At 53.5% G+C, this 21,598-nt stretch overlaps 2 protein-coding genes across 2 annotated transcripts in view; one reads left to right on the top strand and one right to left on the bottom strand.

Moving 5' to 3' along the window:
• LOC102042148 (glucagon receptor-like) overlaps positions 1-2,516 on the top strand; it is a 3,842-nt gene extending 1,326 nt beyond the window's left edge. The window contains exons 6-12 of the mRNA XM_005425263.1: positions 436-591; positions 821-881; positions 1,162-1,231; positions 1,596-1,684; positions 1,830-1,968; positions 2,248-2,289; positions 2,445-2,516. Coding sequence (XP_005425320.1) covers positions 436-591; positions 821-881; positions 1,162-1,231; positions 1,596-1,684; positions 1,830-1,968; positions 2,248-2,289; positions 2,445-2,516 — 629 coding nt within the window. The remainder of the gene's footprint in view (positions 1-435; positions 592-820; positions 882-1,161; positions 1,232-1,595; positions 1,685-1,829; positions 1,969-2,247; positions 2,290-2,444) is intronic.
• Positions 2,517-5,748: 3,232 nt separating this feature from the next.
• On the bottom strand, positions 5,749-17,201 carry ANKS3 (ankyrin repeat and sterile alpha motif domain containing 3). Its single transcript, XM_005425204.3, has 17 exons — positions 17,099-17,201; positions 16,809-16,984; positions 16,239-16,437; positions 15,907-16,028; positions 15,061-15,142; positions 14,248-14,383; positions 13,778-13,936; positions 12,620-12,745; positions 12,067-12,185; positions 11,608-11,775; positions 11,030-11,154; positions 10,625-10,766; positions 9,940-10,112; positions 8,666-8,781; positions 7,701-7,784; positions 7,175-7,270; positions 5,749-6,956 (listed from the first exon to the last, which is right to left on the bottom strand). The coding sequence occupies exons 2-16, from the start codon at positions 16,976-16,978 to the stop codon at positions 7,188-7,190; spliced, it is 2,004 nt and encodes a 667-aa protein (XP_005425261.1). The 5' UTR covers positions 16,979-16,984; positions 17,099-17,201; the 3' UTR covers positions 5,749-6,956; positions 7,175-7,187.
• Between the last annotated feature and the right edge of the window lie 4,397 nt (positions 17,202-21,598).

The following is a 21,598-nucleotide window of genomic DNA, read 5'->3' as shown; positions in this document are numbered from 1 at the left end:
AAACAATAAGTTATTTACAGAAAGAGTGTGAGAAAGTTTGTTACAAGAATGTCAACATCAGAAGGCTTAGAGAATCTTAAAAAATCAGGGTGACACCCATGCACCTGATGGATGAGGTTTTGGGGTGCCTGTGCATAGTCCTGGGGTGCCCATCCACACAGTGGACACGCTTTTGGGGTGCCTGTGCTGCCCATGCCCCAGAGGGTGAACTCTTGGGATACCTGTGCACCTTCTGGGTGAGCTCTGGGCCTGTGTGGCACCTGAGGAATCAGCCCTTGGTGCCACCCATGCCCCTGATGGGTGAGCTCTGGGGGTGCCTCTGCAGCATGGGAGAACTCTCAGGGTTCTTGGGGTGCCTGTGCAGCAGCACACCCCGTGGATGAGCTCCTGGGGTGCCCGTGCTGAGCCCTGGGGTGACTCTCCCATGGCAGGCAGCGCTGGGGTGCCGCGCGGCGCAGGTGCTGATGCAGTACTGCATCCTGGCCAACCACTACTGGTTCCTGGTGGAAGCTGTCTACCTCTACAAGCTGCTCATCGGGGCCGTGTTCTCCGAGAAGAATTACTACAGGCTCTACCTCTACCTGGGCTGGGGTAGGGGCCCCCTGGGCATGCCGCGGGGAGGGGACAGTGCCCGGTGTCACCCGAGGGCACCACAGGGATGGGGACAGTGCCTGGTGTCACCCGAGGGCACCGCGGTCCCGACTGTCCCAGGAGGGTGTGGGGTGGGGGCTCTGCCACCCCGGGGGTCCCCCCAGCACGGGGGTGGTTTCTCAGCTCAGGAGGGTGCTTGGTTTTACAGGGTTTGCTGTGTGACTTGCAGGGACCCCCGTGGTGTTCGTGGTGCCCTGGATGGCCGCCAAGTACCTGAAGGAGAACGCGGAGTGAGTGGGGATGGATGGACAGGGATGGATGGATGGATGGATGGATGGATGGATGGATGGATGGATGGATGGATGGATGGATGGATGGATGGATGGATGATGGATGGATGGATGATGGACGGATGGACGGATGGATGGATGAGGGATGGCTGGAGGGCGGGTCTTGCTGGGATGCTCAGAGGCTGCTGAGGGTCCCTGAGCCCCCTGGCTGGGGCTGGAAAGCTCTTGGATGATGCTGTCCCCAGCCCAGGGTGACGGTGCTGTCTCTCCTCCCTGGCAGGTGCTGGGCCCTGAATGAGAACATGGCTTACTGGTGGATCATCCGCATCCCCATCCTGCTCGCCTCCCTGGTAGGGAACAGCTGCCAGCCCCGGGTCTGTTTGGACAGCAGCAGCTCAGCCCCTGGCTCCTGGCCCTGGGATGCTTCCAGCAGAGGCCAGGAGGGAGAGCTGGCCTGCAAGGACCAGCCAAATGCACAGGGGGTTCACCAGTTGGCTGGCCCCTGGTTCTGGGGGTTCATGAAGGAATCTGGGGCGCTGAACCCCAGGGAAAGGGGCTGGGGGTGGCTCCTGCTGCTTTGGAACTGGGATTTTGGGATGGCAGGAGGGGAGGAAGGGCGGCAGCCTCAGCAGCACAGGGGGTGCCAGCTCCTGCTGGGTGAGCAGGGCGGGGGTGCTGGGCTCTGTGTGCCCCTGCCCTGTCTCCTCCTCCCAGATCAACCTGCTCATCTTCATGCGGATCCTCAAGGTGATCCTGGCCAAGCTCCGGGCCAACCAGAAGGGCTACGCCGACTACAAGCTGAGGTGGGCTGGGGACACTCTGGGCTAACAGGATAACGCCACCTCCACACCCCCTACCCCTCCCCGGGCCTCTCCTCCACCTTGCACATCCTTAAACGAGCGCCCTGGGATTAACTGGGAGTTTTACTGTCCCCTTACTGTTCTGCAGGCTGGCCAAAGCCACCCTGACCCTCATCCCCCTCTTCGGGATCCACGAGGTCGTTTTCATCTTCGCCACGGACGAGCAAACCACGGGCATCCTGCGCTACGTCAAGGTGTTCTTCACCCTCTTCCTCAACTCCTTCCAGGTGAGGTGGGAGTGAAACAAATCCTTGCTCTGGGCACACCACAGAGCAGAGGTCAGCTCCCTCTCTGAGCTTGCTCTCCTGTGGTGCTTCCATGGGAAGGGTGGCACCATCTCTGCTGCCCTTGAGAGCGTGCTGCTGCCTCCTGTGCTCTCTGGGCAGTGGTGCCATGGGGACCCCAGACCTAAAAACACCCAGGAGTGGCCTGGGGGGAGCCTAAGCCCATCTCAGCCCCAGGAGAGGAACAGCAGGGAGGGGGCTCACTGCTGGCTCTCCCTGCAGGGCTTCCTGGTGGCTGTGCTGTACTGCTTTGCCAACAAGGAGGTAACGTCCCTGGCCCTGTCCTTGTACCTGTCCCTGTCCTTGTACCTGTCCCTGTCTCTGCCATGGCATCTCCTGCCCTGCTTCCCCATCCCACCCCGTGCCTGCAGGGAGGGCACAGCCACGGATAAGCCCCTCCTCCCTCCCCTCCATGGCAGGTGAAGTCTGAGATGAAGAAGAAGTGGCAGCTCTGGAAACTCGACCACCCGGTGCTCTGCTGTGCCCAGTGAGGTGGTGACCAGCCAGGGTGGAGGGGCTGCTGGCCACCATGGCCACAGGGCCTGGCTGGAGGCTGCAGGAAGCTGTGCTGGGCAGTGCCCACCCGGGATGGCCAGGCTGGGATGGGTGTCTGGCTGTGCCACACTGGAGCTGCTGGAAGGGACATCCCTGCTGTGACCCGAGTGGGAGCTGGCACTCCTGGCTCTTGCCAGGCATCGCTGTGTGGGCAGCCCTGCTGCTTCTCGCCCTGCCTGAGCCCCTGCAGAGCCTGGCAGCCTCCCCCAGGACACATCCCACACAGGGAACCCCTGGGACACCCCCACCCCCCTGGGCACCTGTGGGATCACAGCAGCCAGGGGCAGCCTGGCTCTGCAGTGGCAATGGGAGCTGCTGCCACACCCTGGGCCACACCACAGCCAGGGCTTCACTGTCCCCGTGTCCCAGCCCAGGACCATCTCACCAGGCATCCACAGCCACCCTGACAAGCTCTGCACAGCGAGGGGCTGCTCCTGCTCCCACCCTCATCACCAACACAGAACAGCAGCTCCCATCCCCTCCTCGCTGCCCTGCAGCTGCACAAACCCCTGGTGCCCCCTGCCATGGGCAGAGCCAAGGATGGAGCCCCAAAACCACTTAGGAGTGAAGGATTTGAGAGCAGCAACTCACTGGGACAGAGCCCAACCTCCCCCATGCCAGGTTCAGCATCCAGCCCAGCCTCCCCTGTTTTCTGGGGGGCAAGCTGGATTGCCAGCCTGGCAGGAGCTCAGGAACCAAAGGCTAAAATCCTGGGAGTTTGCTTTCCAGTGGGGTGCCAAAGCATCCTCCCCCCTGGCCAAGCAGGCTGTGGATCCTGGGAAGCCCAGGAGCAAGAGAAGCAGCCGAGGTGGTGTGGTTTGAGCAGGGCTGCTCCTGTCCTGGTCCTGTGCAGTCCTGGAGCAGCTGGAGACAGCCCCAGCCCCCTGCTCTGGCCCGCGGGAGCAGCACGGACACTGCCAGAGCTTGTTCCCACCACATTCCTTCCTTTGCCATGCACGAGTCCCCTCCAGGCAGGAGGAAGCAGCTGGGAGCTCCAGGAGATGTCCATGGACACAGGAGGTGCTCCAGGCCCTGCCCCTTCCCCGAGGGGCTGGGGGAGCCTCTCCCAGTGCCTCAGGGAGGAGCTGCCTCGAGCACACAAAGCAAAGAGGCTGCACCAGCCTGGAGTCACGGTCCTGGATCGATGGAACCCCCACGAGACCAATTTACACATTAACTCTCTTTTCAGATGTAAATAAATATTTATTTTTCAACAAGCAGAGCCTGCTGCTTCTGTCTGCTGCAGGGGAGGGAAAGGGCTGGTGGGCACAGACAGCTGAATCTCTGAATGGACTGGGGGGGAAGGAACCTCAAGGCCCACTCCATCCTGCCCCTGCCATGGCAGGGACACCTCTCACTGTCCCAGGTCACTCCCAGCCCTGCCCAGCCTGGCCTTGGGCACTGCCAGGGATCCAGGGGCAGCCACAGCTGCTCTGGGCACCCTGTGCCAGGGCCTGCCCACCCTCACAGGGAACAATTCCTACTTCCCAATATCCCATCCATCCCTGCCCTCTGGCAGTGGGAGCCATTCCCTGTGTCCTGTCCCTCCATCCCTTGTCCCCAGTCCTTCTCCAGCTCTCCTGGAGCCCCTTCAGGCCCTGGCAGGGGCTCTGAGGTGCCCCTGCAGCCTTCTCCTCTCCAGGTGAGCAAGAGGAGGTAGCTCTCTGAGCCTGGCTCCAGCTCCATCTCAGTGGCTTCCTCTGGTTTCCCACATGCCCCAGGCAGGCAGTGCTGGGATCTCAGGGCTCAGGCAGTCCCAGTCCCCTGAGCCTGCAGCCTCTTGGCAGAGATGGCAGGAAAACCCTGTGTGCATTCCTGAGTGCCCTGCACTAACAAATCAGGGAACTTATTCAGGATTCCCCAGCTCCCTCCAGAGATACCCACACACCACACATAGGCTTCTCAGCTTTTATTCATTTATCCAAATCAGCAAATGCTGTTTTTGCATGGACAGCTCACCTTAGGGTAGCACCAGACTGCTGCTGCCTGCACAGCCACCCTAGCTGCAAGGAATGCTGCTTCACATCCTGCAGTTAAGGAATTGCCTCCTCAGGGATATTCTGATGTCAAAGATCCCCTCCCTGCTGGGCCCTGGGGTGCTCTCACACCCCTTGTTGAAGCCTTTACACCTGCAGCACCAGTTTGGGGCCTTTTTCCTTCACACGCACACTGCCACATCTCCCCTCCTTTCCCAGGCATTCTAATCTATTGGATAGATCCTGTTAATCCCCCAAACCTCCTTAATTCCAGCCTCAGACTTAGCAAAGCAAGCCTCAAATCCCTGTTGTCACCTTCCAGCCACTGTTCTGCACAGTCCCCCATTCTGAGGGCACAGCTGAGCCAGGGCTTTTTTCTTAGGAGTTTTTGGGGGGGGGTCTTGCCTTAACTTCAAGGGAAACAGCACTAACACCCCCATATTACAGCAGGCAGAAACACCAAGGCTAGGGAGAGACCCTGGAACTCCCCAGGGACAGGGAATAGCAGACAAAGCCCTGAACCCTGCTCCCAGCACAGCCTCAGCCCTCTGAGGAGTTTCCAGGGGTGCTGCAGGAGGAGAATTCCCTCCTCCTCATCCAAACTCTTCAGGGTGAAGCTCCTGCAGCCTCACCCTGCAGCTGGCAGTGGGTGCCCACATGCTCCATGGTGTTTGCTCAAGATAAAATAACAGTGCCCTGTGCTGAGGGTGGGAGGTCAGCACGGGCAGGAAGCAGCACCCAGAGGGGAGGACACTGCCAGGCACACGGGGGCACAGCTGAGAGGGCCACACCTGCCTGGGGCCAGGAAGCACAGACACAGCAGGCAAGCCAGGTGTCACCCCTGCCTGAAGAGACTCAGGCACTCAGCAGAAGGGATGACCAGCTGAAAACCTGGAGCTGGACAGGTTTTTATATTTAGGATCTGTGCCCAAAGTCCAAATAGCAGAAGGAACACACAGTTCCATCCGCTTCCCAAAGGGACATATTGTGATTCACCAGGTTCATCACTCATAGACTTCAGATTTTGATTGTTGTGTTTTTCCTCCTTAGAGGATTCAGGAATAAATGGGAACAGAGTCATTGGGAACCACTCTACACCAAGGTCCCTGGCACCATCACCCACTCCCAGGGACAGGCCTGTCCTTGGCAATGCCCACCCACGAATGCCCTGGCAGAAATCTTTCCCAACCCTGCACAGCAAAGGCAGGCAGTGGTGAGGAGCAAAGCCTGGCGCCACAGCTCTGTCTGAGCTGTGGTTCCTTTGCCCCCTCCCATGGGGCACAGAGCTATCCCTGTTCCTGCTCTGCTGCCTTGGCACTCCCCTGCTTGCCAGAGGCAGGGGAAGCTCAGCAGTCCCAGCTCCTCCTCCTCTCCTGTCTTTCCAGGGGATCCCTGCCTTGCTGGGATCTTGGCACACCAGGCCAATGACCTCTGCCATACAGCACTGACCACAAAGCCAACGTCTTGGGGATGGAGTAACAGTGATGTCCTGCTTCTGGCCAGGACAGGGTTCATTTCTGCAGGACCAGGACCTCTCCTGTACACTTCTGTTATTACTGTTGTTACTGTCACTTTTCCTTATCTCATTGCTGTTTCCAGTAAAGTGCTTTTATTTCTACCAGCGATCTTCACCTTTTGTGCCTCCAGTTCTCCTCTCCATCCCACCCCGGGGAGAGGAGGTGAGGAGGGGGAGTGGGCGAGTTGGGAGTGTTTCAGTGAATGCCATTCCTAAACCACCAATGTGATCACAGCCAGCCCCTGAGGACAGCAAGAACCCAAAGTGAACCGGAGTGGGCTGGAGGAACAGGCTTTGAAGCCCAGATCGGGGGTGGCAGTAGAGCAGACATTCCAACTAGGAACAGGGCTGCAGTTTGAGCTCCACTGCAGCTCAAAGAGCCAAACATCACAAACTCCACTCCCTTCACCCCTCCACAACAAACTGCCTTTTTTATGGCCTCAGATCCATTCTCTGGGCCAATCCCCACGGCACAGGAAGAGCCAGGGACACATTTCAGAGGCCCTGGCGAGCTTGGGATACAGAAAAGGATAATGAATTGATTGCTGTGTGCAACTGTCACCTTTCTACCACCAGCCAGACCTGAACAAGGGCTGCAGGAAGCTTAAGGCAGACAAAACTTCTAGGCTTGGAGCTTCTTCTCCAAACCCAAACCTTTCAAACAAAGATCCCGGGAGCCTTGAGTCAGGCCCCAGGAGCAGCTGGTTGTTGTCCTCTGCTGTCTCTTGTCCTCCCAGACATGTTCTCTGGTGGCCACAGCCTCCTTGGTGCCCTGCAGGCTGCGGTGGCCCTCGGCAGAGCCGCGGTGCTGCCGGCACGGCCCGTGCTCCCTCTCCCAGGCACACTCAGCTTCCGGGTGGAACGGTCACCCGACGTCAGAATTCCTGCAGCCACCAGGAGAAAGGGACAGTCACCCTCTGCTGGGACACAGGGACAAGGGGGCTATGGATTTTCCAAAGGGAGAACCAACCAGAGGGCACAAAAGGATGAGAGCCCAGCCCTGGTGTGTGGCTCCGAGCGAGCTCTGGGCAGGTGGCAGTGAGGCACGGTGTCCCCTCAGTGCCACAGCCTGGGACTGAGCAGGGCAGCTGTTCCCACTCACCCTCCTGGCTTGGTTATGGCTTTGGCCAGCTCTGCCCGCTCTGCCCCAGGGCTTGGAGCCTTTGGAGGTTTTGAGTCACAGTCTGCAGAGCTTTTCCTGAGGACAAACCAAAGGGAAAAAAGGAGCATTAGGAAGGGGCCAGGAAGCAGGAAAGAACAGGCTGCACTCAGCCACTGCTGTGCTGCTCCTGCTCTGAGAACAGGGGTGTCTCTACTGTCTGCAAGTTGCTGGATTTCCTGTCACCAGAAGAACAGGATACTGGATTAGGGAACCAGTTCCCCAGCAGCTCTCATCACTGAGCAGGAGATGCAGGGACCACCCCCCACCTCTCAGCCTGGACCTGTCACCAGGGGATGATGCAGAGCCCAAGATCTGCAGCAAGAGCAGCACCAACTCCAGAGCCTGGAGACTTCCCTGAACAAGCAGAGGTTCTCCCAACAACAACTCCAAACCACCAAACCCCAGCCAGCCATGCCTCCCCCAGCACAACAGTCCCTCCACATGCCCAGAGTCCTTCCCAGCTTACCCATCTCTCCCACACACTCCTCCAGCACAGCTGATAGCTCAGGCAAGCTCAAGGACTTCAGGGAAGGTGGCCACCCTTCCAGCACTGCAAGGACAGGGACACAGTTAATCCATCTGCAGCTCTCTGGGACAGCACACAAGGGGCTGGTGTTGCTGGGAAGCATCCCCAGCCAAAGGGATTCCAGTTAGGGCTTCCGAATCACATAGGAAGAGAGCTGGAGCTGCCTGTGCCAAACTGAGGGGTTTTCTGGCAATTCTACCACTTAGGAATTTATGTTCTTAGACTGGCTGGGTTGTTTAGGAAGAGAATCTCAAAGGGATTAAGTGTAATGGACAGAAATCAATGGACAGGATCTCTGCTTGTCTCACTTCTAAGACAGGAGCAAAGAACAGGTCACTAAGAACGTGTCACAGGCAGCAAGATAAGAGAGTCTCAGAATCATGGAATGATTTAGGTTGGAAGAGACCTTAAAGCCCATCCCATTCCACCACCTGCTATGGATAGGGACGTCTTTCACTAGACCAGGTTGCTCCAAGTTCCCTTCAACTTGGCCTTGAGGACTTTCAGGGATCATTTACCAGCTCCTAGGGATAAGGAGCTGCTGGGTCAGGCCTGCCCAGACACAGAGGTTGTCCCATGGATCCAACAGCAAAATCCCCAAACTGGGTTAGGGAACGAACCACCCCTTCTGGTTCAGACCCTGCTCCAGTGCACAGGGTGGTAACAAACCCGAGGTGCAGCCACAGGTCCCTGAAGCAGGGCTGTCACTGGGGCCTGTGCTACACCCATGCATTTTTAGCCACAAATGCCTGCCAGACCCAAAAACTTGCTGAGAAACTCTGCAAGTTCCACTCCAAATACCCTGAGAGCAAGAATTCAACTCACTAAGAGTTTGGCTGCTCATCCATTCCCAGCTGTCTGACTTCCAGCAAGGAAAGGCAGGCAGGGCTTTGCCCTGGGCTCACCTGGGCGCTCCCCGGGCCGCTCGCTCTCCCCGGTGCCGCGCTGCTCCCGCGCGTCCGGCGCTCCCTCGCCCGCCTGCTCTGGGGCCAGCCGGGATGACAGCTCTGCCTGGCAGCTCCTGCCAAACCACACCCAGGCCGTCAGTGGGACAGGGACACGCTGGCAGTGCCACTGCACATCCTACAGCCTGCAGTACCTGCACAGGGTGCCTGGGCAGCGCCTCTAAGGCCCTGGGGTACAACCTGCTCCTTGCTGCTTCCCAGGAGGAGGAAGTGGTGCCTCAGCCCAAGCCTGGGGTGCTGGCACTGCTCAGCTCCCAGCCACTGCTCCCCATCTGCAGCCACAGCCAGCTCTGCACAGAGGAGCTGTGGGGGGACAAGACAAGGAGGGGCTGGGGTGAGCAGCAGGAAGCCCAAGCCAGAGGCTGTGTTGGTCTGTGGGAGAATCAAGCCCAATCCAAGGTTTCTAATGGACAAAGGAAACAACCTCATGAGAGGTATGAGGGGCACTCAGGTTCTCAGGCTGTCATCACCATCCCACCAATTCAAGCAGTTCATGTTCAGAGCATGGCAGGGCCCTTCTACAGCAGCCTCAGCTCCTCAGTCAGGGGGACAAGCCAGGCTCTGTCCCTTGCAGTGGGAATATTTGTCTGCTGAGCTACTGGATCCAACTTCAGCTCACCCTGGCTTGGAAGGCAGCAGACTCCACTCCCTTGGGCTAGGATCCATAAGCAGCAGGATTTGTGCCACTTTCAGTGATATCCCTATTGTATCACTGGAGAGAACAAGGCCCATGAGAGGAGTCCAACTGGGGCACAGAGAAAAGCACCACAAAAGCAGTAAAAGGAGTGTCAGGAGGTTATTTAGATTATTCTGCCAGCTGTCACAGAGTTGCAAGAAAAATATTCTTCACATGCGAGTTACTGTACATCCTTTGGCAGGGTATGGGTTAAAAACTCCTTTTTGTGTTCAAAAAGGTCTTGCTACCAAGTCTTACCCTGGGTAGGCACAGCCTCAGCCTTTTGGTTCCTTCTATTAGAAACAGGAGCACCCAGCACCCCCAAAAAGGCCAATTCCAGCTCAAGCATCTGACCAAAGTTTCACATGTGCTCCCATGGCTGTGGCTTTTCACTAGGGAAAGTCAGGCAGGATCCGAATGTGTTCAGGTGCCAGGTGAGCTCTCCTGCCTTACCCTGAGCATCACCTGTAAGACTGCCAATATGACCCTAAATCCCATTTCCCAGCAGTCTCAGTGTCACTTCCTGGGAATGACTTACTTGATCTGATCCAGCAGGACTCCAGCATCCGTGGTGATGGCCTGAGCCTCCCTGAGCTGGCACTGGATGGCATTCCAGGTCTCATCCCGCTCCATCAAACAGCTCTCGGCCACTGCACGCAGCTTCTGCTCCTGGCACACCTGGCCCTTCATCACCTGCACCTCTTCACACCTCTGCAGCAGAGCACACGGGGCATCAGGCTGGGAGCACTGAACATCTCTCAAGGCCCTGCTATTTTAATGCCTCCGGCAGCCAGAATGTTCCTTGCCAGTGGGAAAGGAAGCTGGATGAAGCTTGTACACTGAGTACAGGCTCTCTCCACACTAAGCCCAGCCCCACAGTTACAATTCCCCCTTCCTCTCTGTTTACAAAGTTGACATGAGTCCAAATTTCCAAAAACAACACAAGTCTGTTCACCGATGACTGCACCATAAAAATGCTGAGAAAGAGAAGGAATTTGATTCCTGCCCTGTTTCCTATAGTTATCAGTTGGATGGGAAACAGACACAAAGGAGCACCAAGGATGAGCAGTGGGTAAGTTGTACTTGTGTTGTTTATGCACCAAGCATGTCCACTATAAGTCATGGCTTGAGGTGAAGGAAAAACCACCAGAGGCACAATAAAACCACAGCACTGATGGCTTCCTGCAGGGCGTAGGGCCCTGAGGAGCTGGCAGCAGCCTCACCTTGTGCAGCTGGATGGCCAATTCCTGCATCTCTGCCTCCAGCCGGTCGGCGTAGGCCAACTCCAGCGCGTCGCTGGGCGGGCGGGCGCTGCTGTGCCAGCGCGCGATGGCCGAGGTCATCTTCCTCTTGGGGCCAAACAGCCTGGGGGGATGGAACCAACATGGGTCAAGCCCTGCACCACCTGTCCCTGAGCACAACAGGACACCATGAGCACCTCTGCAGTGTCCTGGTCTCTCCAAGGTACCTCCAGAAGCAGGAGCATGTTACAGCTGAGGACACGGGGATGTCAAATTGTGTGGGAGGCAGCCAGAAGAGAGCAGCACTCCCCAGCTAAACCTTCCTGACCAGGCTGGATGTGGTTTGTAGGGGGAAGCTGGGATGGACAGGGCAGGACAGACACTCACGTGATGCCTATTTCCTTCAGGTCACTCTCTGTGAGGGTCAGGAAGATCCGGAGGTCCACGTCTTGCTCCTCAAACACCTGCAGGTACTTCAGGCACCCAATCTCCTCAAGGAATGTTGCCAGGTCCTGCAGCCCAGACAAAGCAAGCTTATTTACACCCTCTCAACAAAAGCATCACCATTCCTCCCAATCACAAATATTTGTTTTTTCATGCTGTTGTAACACCTTTCTGGGTTCCAGCAGCAACCACAACTTCCTGTGGTTCCCTGCCCTTCTCCACAATCACACACCAGGACTGGCCTCTGCTGCAGCCACACCTCTTCTAACAAGTGCAGAGCAGAATGACACAGAATCAGCTACCCCTGCCCACCCCACTGCCAGGTTTGACAGCCCACCCACAGGCTTGAAGGGTCAAGGAACCCCTCCCAGCAACAGCAATATCTCAGCAAACAGCTCCTCTATAAGAAACTGCTGTTTCACAAGTGTTTAAGTTTGGAATATCAGGTGTTTTGGTAACCCTGGAAAAGCCTCCCAACACCTGGCACAGTGACAGAGCCTGCAGGACAGGTCTGTACTTACCTGGGGCCCTGTGTAGGCTGGGGGCTCAGGAAGGACCAGGTGCTGGCAGCAACCCCCAGCCTTCCCCAGGCAGTGGCTCCACTGGCTGTCACTGTTGCTGCAGCGGGTCTTGCCCTTAAAGCTCTTGGCTTGTTTCCGACTGGGGGGGCTGTTGGTGTGGTCAGAGTCCTGGAAAACACAAAACCACCCACAGAATGGAAAGGATGATTGTGCAGAGATGGCAGGATCGGGGTGGGTAACAAGCGCAGGCTCCTCCAAGACCTAAAGGCCCTTTTGTACTGCAGCCCCAGAGCTGCCTTGACCTATGTGAGCTGTGAGTACCCTCCAACCCTTCCTTGGTTTTCCTGTCCCTGGAAGAGCCTTTCCTCACCCAGCCTGGTCTTACAGGCTCCCATGGCAGTAGAGTCTCCCATGGGTGAAAGCACTGCCCAAGCTGAAGGCAAAGAAAAGAAAATCCACCTCATTGCTTTCCAAGGAGCCTTCACTGCTCACTCCTGGGATTCTAATTAAGCATTCACTGCTGCTGCTGCTGCTGCTCCTGATGGTTCCCAAGCTGTTGCTGGACAAAGCACTATCCTCTGGAAAGGAACAGGAAAAAAATAGTGAAGTACAACTTTGTTACAGTCTGGTTTTGTTACACAATTACCAGCAAAACCTCCCGGAGGTGTAAAGGAAGGCAAGATACAGAGCAAGGCTTCACGTGCAGCACTCAGGATGAAAGATGACCCTGAGGCAGAGATTTCACATCTGAACCCCAGCATCCATCTTTCCCCATGTCTGTTTGCCACCAGAGACATTTCTGGAAACAGCCATACTCTGTCTTCATCCCACCTTCCTTCAGACTATTTGTACAAACTGATGAAATTACCACACTGACTTTTATCTTCTGTAGCTAAATCATCCCAGCTTTCCTTCAGGAGAGACATTCCAATCTCAGCATCTCAGTGGGACAGGAAGCCAAGGCCTGGACTCACAGCCAGGTGTGCACTGCATTTCTGAGACAGTGACTTACCCCTGCTGCTGCTGCTGTCCACGTCCAGCTCGTTGATCGGGGAGGTGACGTCCCTGTGCCGGATGACGCCTGGCACACAGCTGCCATCGTTGCTAAAGGTGACATAGCCCTGAGGGGGCACCTGCTCTGTGTGCAACAGGAAGGGAGAACAGAGATTAGGATGCAAGTTAATCAGGGAGGCTCCTGCAGAAAACGTAACCACTTCTGGATCTGAAAATAACCAAAATGAGAGACTGTGCTCGCAACTGACAAGTTTCATTCTAAAAAGCACAGAGAGCACCTGAGAAATGCAGGTTCCTGCAGTTCCCTCACATGACCCCACAGCACATGAACTTATATTGAAAGAAAGTCAGAGAAAACATCTTACAGCAGAGATGTACCTTAAACAGCAGCTTCCAGCACTCCCACACCTTGTTATACTCAATTTATGAAAGGGAAGAAAGAGCTGCTTAGGAGAGCAGCCCTGCACACCCTGCAGAACCACCCCCCCCTGCAGCTCTGCTAAAACACCAGGAGAATCCCACTGGCATTTAATCTGGCAGTATCATTCCAATACAGCTTGGGGGATAACACAGACTTGTGTTTAAGAGAATGAACTGAGCTTTGAACATGCTTCCAAGTCCATAATCTTGGTTATTCCAGGCAACTAGTCTGAGAAATATCTATGACAGACAGTAAAATAAACCTTCTAGCACTGCATCCAGGATGTCTAACTGGGATCATCTTTCTCTTGGTCTATTGCAAAGGTTTTGCAATCTCAGTTTTAGAACCATTTCAAGCATCAGGCAAGGCAAAACTCACAAGTTCACTCTTATGATCTATGATTTCTCAGCCACTGTGAGCACCTCCTTGTCATCAGCTTCAGAAAGGGTCTAAAACTTGTGAGCCTGCCCAAAAAGGGAAACTGAACTGTTCTCAAGAGTCAGGGGAACAGCAGTTGAGGTGAGAGCAGAGAAGTATCCCACTCATCAATATCCAGCCTTGACAAAAGAGTTCAGGTGCTTTTCTTTCTAACCCAGACACTGGATAGTGAACACATTCATATAAAGATATCTTTGTCCTGTATGAACCCCAACAAATCAAAAACAGACAGCAGGAACAGCTGCAGTGCATTTGAGGTCTTAGGGGACTGTACCACAGGCTCCCAACTCTCCTCACCATAGCAAGACTGCTTCCTTCCCCCAAGGCCAATTGCTGTGATCTTGGCCAAGGCCTGGGGCCCTTCATGGATGCTGGGACCCTTGGTCCTACGAGCAGGTCTCTGTCTCTGGGGAGCAGAACATGATTCATCTGAAGAACTCAGCTCCTCATAGTTGCCTGTAGTTCAAACACAGGTTGTTAGCAGCACAGGAAGTCATTTGCCTGTTTTACTTGCTACTGGTCCTATAAGTGCAGTGGAAAGAAAAAGAGAAATGTTAAAGAGTGAGGGTGGAACAGCTAACCTAGGTCAGAAAGGGGCCAGCAGACAAGAGTTGTTGGATTCATGCCTCTTTCATCCTCAGAAATGCTGGAATTTCCAGGCTAGACCAGGTAGCACTATCCCATCTACACAGTAAAACATACTTTCAAACTATCAAACACCTCACTTCAGGTTCATCTTAAAATGAACAAGGTCAAGCATCTGTTACCTGGACCTCTGCAGAAGACCTTGGGCACTGGGGCTGCATGCAAATCTATCAGCCCCACAATCTTGGTGTGGCCATACTTCATGGCCAGGGTCCGTGCTGTGGCTCCAGTGTTATCTCTGACATCTGCCTTCACTCCCTGCAGAAAAAACACCTGGTTAAGTGCACACAGCAGAGGGCAGCGTAAAAAATACATATGTATATCAAAAAAACCACCAAAATTGTCTTAGCTCCTCCATCAGCAATACAGGTTCACCTTTGACAGACAGTTCAAGCTGCACTAATACCCTGAATGCCTTTTTAGTTATCTCCAGTTTCTCCAGTTCCTGAATGCCAAATAGCCCAGGGCTCTTGTGCATTGCCACTGGGAACAGGTTTGTTTGATCTGAAGTGTTTTGCATTGCTGCCTCCTTCTGGCAGTAAGCTGGACCAGTCAAATGGGATTTAAACCAAACTGTGTAAGAGGCCTGCATGCTCATAAGCTTTTGGATGCAGATGTCCAGCCTGAGCGTGCAAGCCTGTAAACACAATAGAAAAATTACAGCTTCGGTTGTTTTCTAATTTAGTCATTATTCAGTTATATCTGGACAGTCAGACTTCACTCCTATTCCTGCAAGGCCAGTATAAAATCATGGTACCAGCTTGCAGAAAGCAGATACTTTGAAAACAGTCCTAGAAGTCTGGGACTTCAGAGGTGACTGTCATCAAGGAGCAAACATAACACTGCCAAAAAAAGCATGGTGTCAAATTTGTGGTAGTTCCTCTGAGGGCTGGAACCAGACTTTCAGCTACCCAGAGAACTGTCAGGACACTTACATGATTGAGAAGGTATTGAACAATTATCTCATGGCCAGAAGCAGCTGCTTCCATCAGAGGTGTGTATCCATACACTGGCTCCCTGGGGAGAGAACACACAAGTGGACAGGTATAACCACAGCTGAAGTTCTGCCATTCCCTCACAGAGCATTTCCAGCCCTCAACCTTTGCTGATCACAGACTCTATGATGTACTGGCTGTCCTGTTGTAGAATTGATTCCCTGTAGACATTCAGTGTTCCTAAACTGGCTGCAGCAACAGATTACTCTTCCAGCTGCAGATCTGCCTTGAAGAGCCCAAATCACTTTTGCAGGAGCTAATAAAGTAAGAACCTCTTGTTGCCCTCAGGCAATTCCATGTGCATAAATGTGTGGTGGCCCCCAAGGCATGGGAATGCAGGGCACACTTCAAAAACCAACCTGAACTCAGAGTATATAAAAAAATCAATAAAAAGACTTATGAAGTACACTTGAGTTCAGAAGGTGTCAGTGTTTAGCTGGTAATTAAACAAGCAGTAAATCTAATTTCTCTTGATCTTAGTTTAATAAACAGTGACAGCATGGGCAGACTTCAATTCAGTTTGCAGGTCACCTGTCCCTGTATTAGCTGTGCCACATCCTGAGGTACAGGGGGAAGACAAAAGCAGGGGTCTGTTGGAGTGTGTTCATCTGCCACCTGTTGCTTTCATACTGAATGCCAAATGACAATGAAATTATTGCTGGCCAGGGGTCTATGTACAGGGAACTCTAATCACAGGTCTGTTATTTGTGAGGCCTGCCTTTTACAGCTTCCCCAAAACCCTCTGATCTTAAGGATTCCCACATGAAATGACAGATTCCTCCTTACTTGCAGTTGGCATTTGCCCCATTCTCCAGTAAGAACTTGACCATCTGCTGGTGCCCAGCACTGGTGCAGTGGAACAAGGCAGTCCAGCCATGGATGTCCTTCATCTCCAGCTCTGCCCCTTGCTGCAAGAGAACAGACAACATTTCTTATTGCATCTGCACTGCTCAGGCTTTCAGCCACTGCCCTTTTGTGCTGGGACACCACGAGTTTAAATTAAATCCCACCACAAAGCAGACCTCACAACAGAACACAAAGTGGCAGCTTGTGGATAATCCCACCCTGAGCATTTACACCACAGCTGTGGCTTCACCTGTGTTTTATGGGATACACACCTGTAGAAGGAAGGAAGCCACACTCTCATTGCCACAGCTGGAGGCCAGCATGAGGGGAGTCTGCCCTTCTGGGGTGGGGATGTTCACATTCACTCCTGCTTCCAGCAGCAGGTGCACGATGTTGTCGTGGCCGATGTAGGAAGCATACATGAGTGGGGTCCAGCCCCCACAGTTCCTCTGGTTCAAATCCAGGTCTCCACTAAGGAACAGAGGAAAGAAATCACATCAACTACTGTGCTGGAGCTGTGGACCACAGCTGGCTTCTGCAGACTGTTGTTATCATTTAGCACTGAAGCCTGCATGGGAATTTCTACCAGCTCCAGCACAACCTCCCCCAGATCGCAGAATCACAGAATGCTTTGGGGTAGAAGGGACCTCAAAGACCACCTCGTTCCACTCCCTACTAAAACACTATTTTATCAGCAGATTGGCCCCTGGAAACTTTGTGCCAAGAACCCTTTGGGAGTCCCAGTGATGCATCCCTGTTGCCCCAACCAGTGTGGCACCGGTGACAAGCACACCTGCAGCAGGTGGCACCAGCCGTGCTGTGCCCAGCCCAGCCCCTCTCACCGCTGGATGCACTCCTGCACCACTTGGTACTGGCCGACGGAGGAGGCCGTGTGCAGGTCCAGGGGCACGTCCAGCTCCTCGCGGCACAGCACGGGCCCCACCCCGTGCCACATGGAGAGGCTGCAGCTCAGCAGCTCCGACTCGCTGGCCTCGTCGCTCAGCTCCGACATCCTGCCCTGAGGAGCCAAAGCAGAGCACAGCACTCAGCTGCTCATCCCTGTCTGCCGTACAATTACAGCTCCACGCTGCCACAGGCTTGGAAGGTGAGGTGTGGGGCTTCAAATTCTTACCTCAACTTTGATTGACTCCTCAACCCAAAATAATAACTCTGCTGAGAAGATTTAGCTGGAAGTTTTCTCTTGCTGTAGAAAACTCTGGGATTCCAATACACTGGAAAAATAAAAGGCAATAATGCTAAAGCCCACATATTTCAAATCTCATTTTAAGATTGCAGAAGCAGTGGCTTTATTTCCTGCCTGCCTAATCCAAACATGCCTAAGGCAGCTTTGAATAACCTCAGCAAGAGAAGACTAAACATCTATTTAAGACCTGAAGGTAGGCTTAGTGTTTTACAAAAGGATGTAATTCTTGCTCTGCATGTTTTATAACGCAGGGAGAGAATGAAGAATTCGTGTCTCAGACATTCCTGGTCTTGTCCATCTGTCTTGCATTACAGTATGGTCCTGATTAAATTAAGACACAGTCATTAATAATGACAACTGCCCACTGCTCCCAAAACCACTCTGTCACCTGAAGAGGGTGCACCCTCCACTGTCACCAGGTTGTAAGCAGATTGTTTCTACCATTTATTGTTTCAGCCCTTCAGAGGCAGCCAGCCCCATCTCAGTGAATCCTGGAAAATGCTGAAACACTGGGAGCAGCAGCACACCTGCCCATTCGTTATCCAAGCACCCCCCTCCTGCAGACACAACTTAATTACACAGCTCCTCCAGCTCCAAGACTGCCTGAAAGGTTTATCCCAGGCCCAGCCTTAGGGAGCAACTGCAGACTAAACATTTGAACCTCTCACAGGGGAGAGTTCTTGTCTGGCACTCCATGAAGAGCTGCTCAGCACAGCTGCATCCAGCAGCTGGGGGCTTCAGCTGCAGCTCCAGGACACAGAATCCCAGAGTGGTTCTGGTTGCAAGGGACCACTGGGTGTCATCCCACCCAATCTCCCTGCTCAAGCAGGGTCTCCTGAGCACATTACACAGGGCTGTGTCCAGGTGGGCTCTGAATATCTCCAGGGAAGGAGATCCACAGCCTCTCTGGGCAGCTCATTCCAGGCAATCTCATAGGAATTGCTTTCCTCTCCCTGTAGTCTCCCTGCCCACCAAACAGCACTCCTGGGGCTTGCCTGGTCCCTCTACACAAGCTAAGCCAACATAGAGTCCTTCTTCTTCCTGGTAACTTCTCACCAATTTAACTCCTTGGATTCATTCTGGGGTCAGGCAAATGCCAAATGAGGAACAAAAGAGAGCAGGAACAGGTTTTTCAGCAGCAGCTGCTCCTCAGATTCCCTCAGCTGTAACATTTCAAGACCATGCTCCTGTTTTCTGAGTGACTGGGACTCTTTGACTTGCAAGCAGTAGCCCCTTTTCTTACAAGAAAACTCCTTTCATTCCTACCTCTTCACTCCCCACCTGGATCCTTTCTCTCCCACCCTCCTTTTCTTCCCCTCCTTCATTCTCAGCTTGTTAAAACTACAAAAGCACCATCTCTTCTATTCCATCAGCTCATAAGAAATTATTTCCCTTTAAAAATATCTACAAAAGCACCTACTTTGCTTAACAGCAGCAATCTGTAGTGCACTGGGCAACCCAGAGGCCTCAGACAGGAATAGGAGAAGGGCCTGAACACCTCACAATCAAAACACAAGGAGAGCTAAGGGGATCGAAGTGGATCATAAGGGGCAAAGCAGGAGTTTCTCACTAAAACAGATTAAAGCTGCCCCAGGGAGGGCAAAATGCAGTGAAAGGAGGTAGAATCCAGGGCAGTTTGTAGAAGCACATTTAGGTGCAAGTCTAGCTCATTGTTTTCTACCCTCCTTGTTAATCGGGTACATTAATTATAAACCACTCGGGTGTTTGGTCTTTGTCAGAATCAGCCACTCTCAGGTACAAGTTACCAATGCAGCCTTGGTGGGGTGAGCCACAGTCACAGGACAGAACATCCAGGACCTTCAGCCTCCTACACCTCCCCTGTGCTCTGCCTACATATTTGTTTTTTATTTTTAAAAACTCTGAGATTTCCCCTCACACTGAACTTTAGCAGGCTGTCAGCTCCACAAGCACCTGAGCACAGCTGCTCACAATCTCCAGGACAGCAAGAGTGATCAGAACCCTCAGGACTGAAATGAAAAGAGCTGAAGGAAACAAAACTGGGGTTGTCTGGTGCAAAGAGGAGCCTGGAGGGGACATGTGACATGAGCATCCAATACACAATAATCCATCACATCATGGAATACCAGGATGGTTTGGGTTGGAAGGGACCTCAAAGCCCATCCTGTCCCTACCCCTGCCATGGGCAGGGACACTTTCTTCTACCCCAGGTTGCACCAAGTCCTTTTCAACCCGGCCTTGGACACTTGCAGGGATCCAGGGGCAGCCACAACAGAGCCTAAGAAGCTCAAGTCATTGCACAGAACTTTGTGGGCTTTAAATAAAGTCCACAAAAATACCTGCAAAAGTAAACATGAGAGTACTGAGGGACACTGGGTTAGTAAGAATAAGTTTGCCAAAGACCTCCTGAACATTCACAGGCTGTTCCCCTGCTTTGGGACAGAGTGACAAGTTCACATGTGTTAGAGGCCTCCCTCAGCTCTGCTGTCCTGCTTTCAGCTGGGATAGAGTTCATTGTCTTGCCAGCAGCTGGCACAGGCTGCTTGTGGATTCAGGATGAGAAGAATGCTGATAACACACTGATGCTTTGGTTGCTGCTATCCACTGCTTACCTAAACCAAGGGCTTTGAGCTTCCCATGCTCTGCTAGCAAGGAGGTGCCCAAGAAGCTGGGGGGGCTGACCCAAACTGGCCAGAGGGATATTCCATTCCACAGAGCATGGAATTCATACACCCTAGTATGTGAACTGGGGAGCGTGGCTGGGAGGGGCCAGTCAGAGCTTGGCCATGGGATGGGAATCAGCAGGTGCTCAGCAACCATGCTGCTTTTGAGTTTCTTTTGGGTTTATTTTCTCATGATAATTGTTATTATCATTATATTTTACTTTGCTTCAATAATTAAATTGTTCTTACCTCAAGCCATGAGGTTTTTTACTTCCTTTTCTGATTCTCCTCCCCATCCCACTGGGATGGAGCAGGGAAAAGCAGCAGCCTGGTATTTGGTAACCAGCTGGGGTCAAGCCATGACACCTGTGAGGCTGCTGTTGTTATTATTATTAAATTTAATCCATCAGCATTCAGCTATTTATCAGGGTCAGAGCTCTACAGTGCTGGAGCAGCAAACCCCACACTGCCCTGGATTTGGAGTTTGCTGTTTGAGCAAACCAGAGGGCAGAGAAAAAATAAACTTAGTATGAAAACTGACACAAAAAGCACCTTAGAGCCACACTACAATAAATGGGAGGTGATTTGAGAAGCAACCAGCCCCCACCACAGACAAATGCAGCACTGCCTGTTAATCACCCTCAGCAGGCACTGCTCAGCTCCAGGCTCTGCTCAATTCACTCCCTCACATCCCCTCCCACAAGCACAGGTGACATCCACACGTGTCCTTCTGTCCCAAAATAGGGACCACAAGTGTGGAGGCAGCTGGCACCCAAGGCAGCACAACCGTGGAGGTTGCTGGAGGTTCCAACTGAGCCAGCAAGAGAGAGAGTCATGGAATATCCTGAGTGGGGAGGGACCCCCAGGGATCACCCAGTCCCACCCCTGGCCCTGCACAGACCCCCCAGCACTCCCACCCTGTGCCTGAGCGTTGCCCAAGCTCTCCTGGAGCTCTGGCAGCCTCGGGGCTGTGCCCATTCCCTGGGGAGCCTGGGCAGTGCCAGCACCCTCTGGGCATGAACCTTTCCCAAAATCCAGCCTGACCCTGCCCAGCTCCAGCCATTCCCTGTCCCAGAGATCAGAGCTGCCCCTGGGGAGGAGCTGCAGCCCCCCCTGAGCTCTGCCCTCAGTCTCCTCCTCCAGCTGAACAATCCAAGTGCCCTCAGCTGCTCCTTAGACCCCTCGCCATGCCCAGGTCTCGCCTCTGGACACTCCAACAGCTTTAGATCCTTCTGATATCGTGGTTGCCTCCAGGACTCGAGATGAGGCCCCATCAGGGCAGAACAGAGCAGGAACACACTCCCCTTCTGCTCTATTTCCACTAAACCAGCAATAGCTTATCAGAGGGAGTAAAACAAGCCTCGTTGCATCCCTTTTTAAGTGCAATTGTTACCAGCTCAGCCACAACATCTCATTTTTGCAGTGTATCATCCTTTGATTGACTCAGCTAGCACAAATCACAGCTGCAGGAACCACACCAAGTTCCTGAGGTGGGTGAGAGAAAACATGCCTGGATCCACAACACTCGAGTGCAATCCAACCCACATCTGTTGAAAATACACAGAATACACCAAGCTCTTCATCTTTTAATGCTTGGACTCAATTAACTTAAAGGTCCCTTCCAAGCTGAGTAATTCCACCCCGAGCCTGTCACTCTCAGGCACACTAAAGCACATCAAACAACCTCAGAAAGACGAGGTAAGAGGCACAAAAGCACTTGAGCAGCCACATTAGGGAGCACATTGCCCTGCCAGGGGCTGTGCCCGCCAAGGCAGCCGGACACGGC

The sequence above is a fragment of the Geospiza fortis genome, unplaced genomic scaffold (genome assembly GCF_000277835.1).
Source record: "Geospiza fortis unplaced genomic scaffold, GeoFor_1.0 scaffold114, whole genome shotgun sequence".
NCBI classification, from domain to species: domain Eukaryota; kingdom Metazoa; phylum Chordata; class Aves; order Passeriformes; family Thraupidae; genus Geospiza; species Geospiza fortis.
The sequence above is the reverse complement of the archived record's forward strand: the minus strand, read 5'-3'. Positions and strand labels throughout refer to the sequence as shown.

Bases quoted from the DNA above. Each gene is read 5' to 3' on its own strand.
- ANKS3 (XM_005425204.3), bottom strand. From the start codon at position 16,978: ATGTCGGAGCTGAGCGACGAGGCCAGCGAGTCGGAGCTGCTGAGCTGC. The intron at 12,186-12,619 runs GTAAGTCACTGT...GTTCCTTTCCAG, and splicing joins GGACAGCAGCAGCAGCAGGG to AGGATAGTGCTTTGTCCAGC. The intron at 7,785-8,665 runs GTGAGCCCAGGG...CTGTCCTTGCAG, and splicing joins GCGGCCCGGGGAGCGCCCAG to TGCTGGAAGGGTGGCCACCT.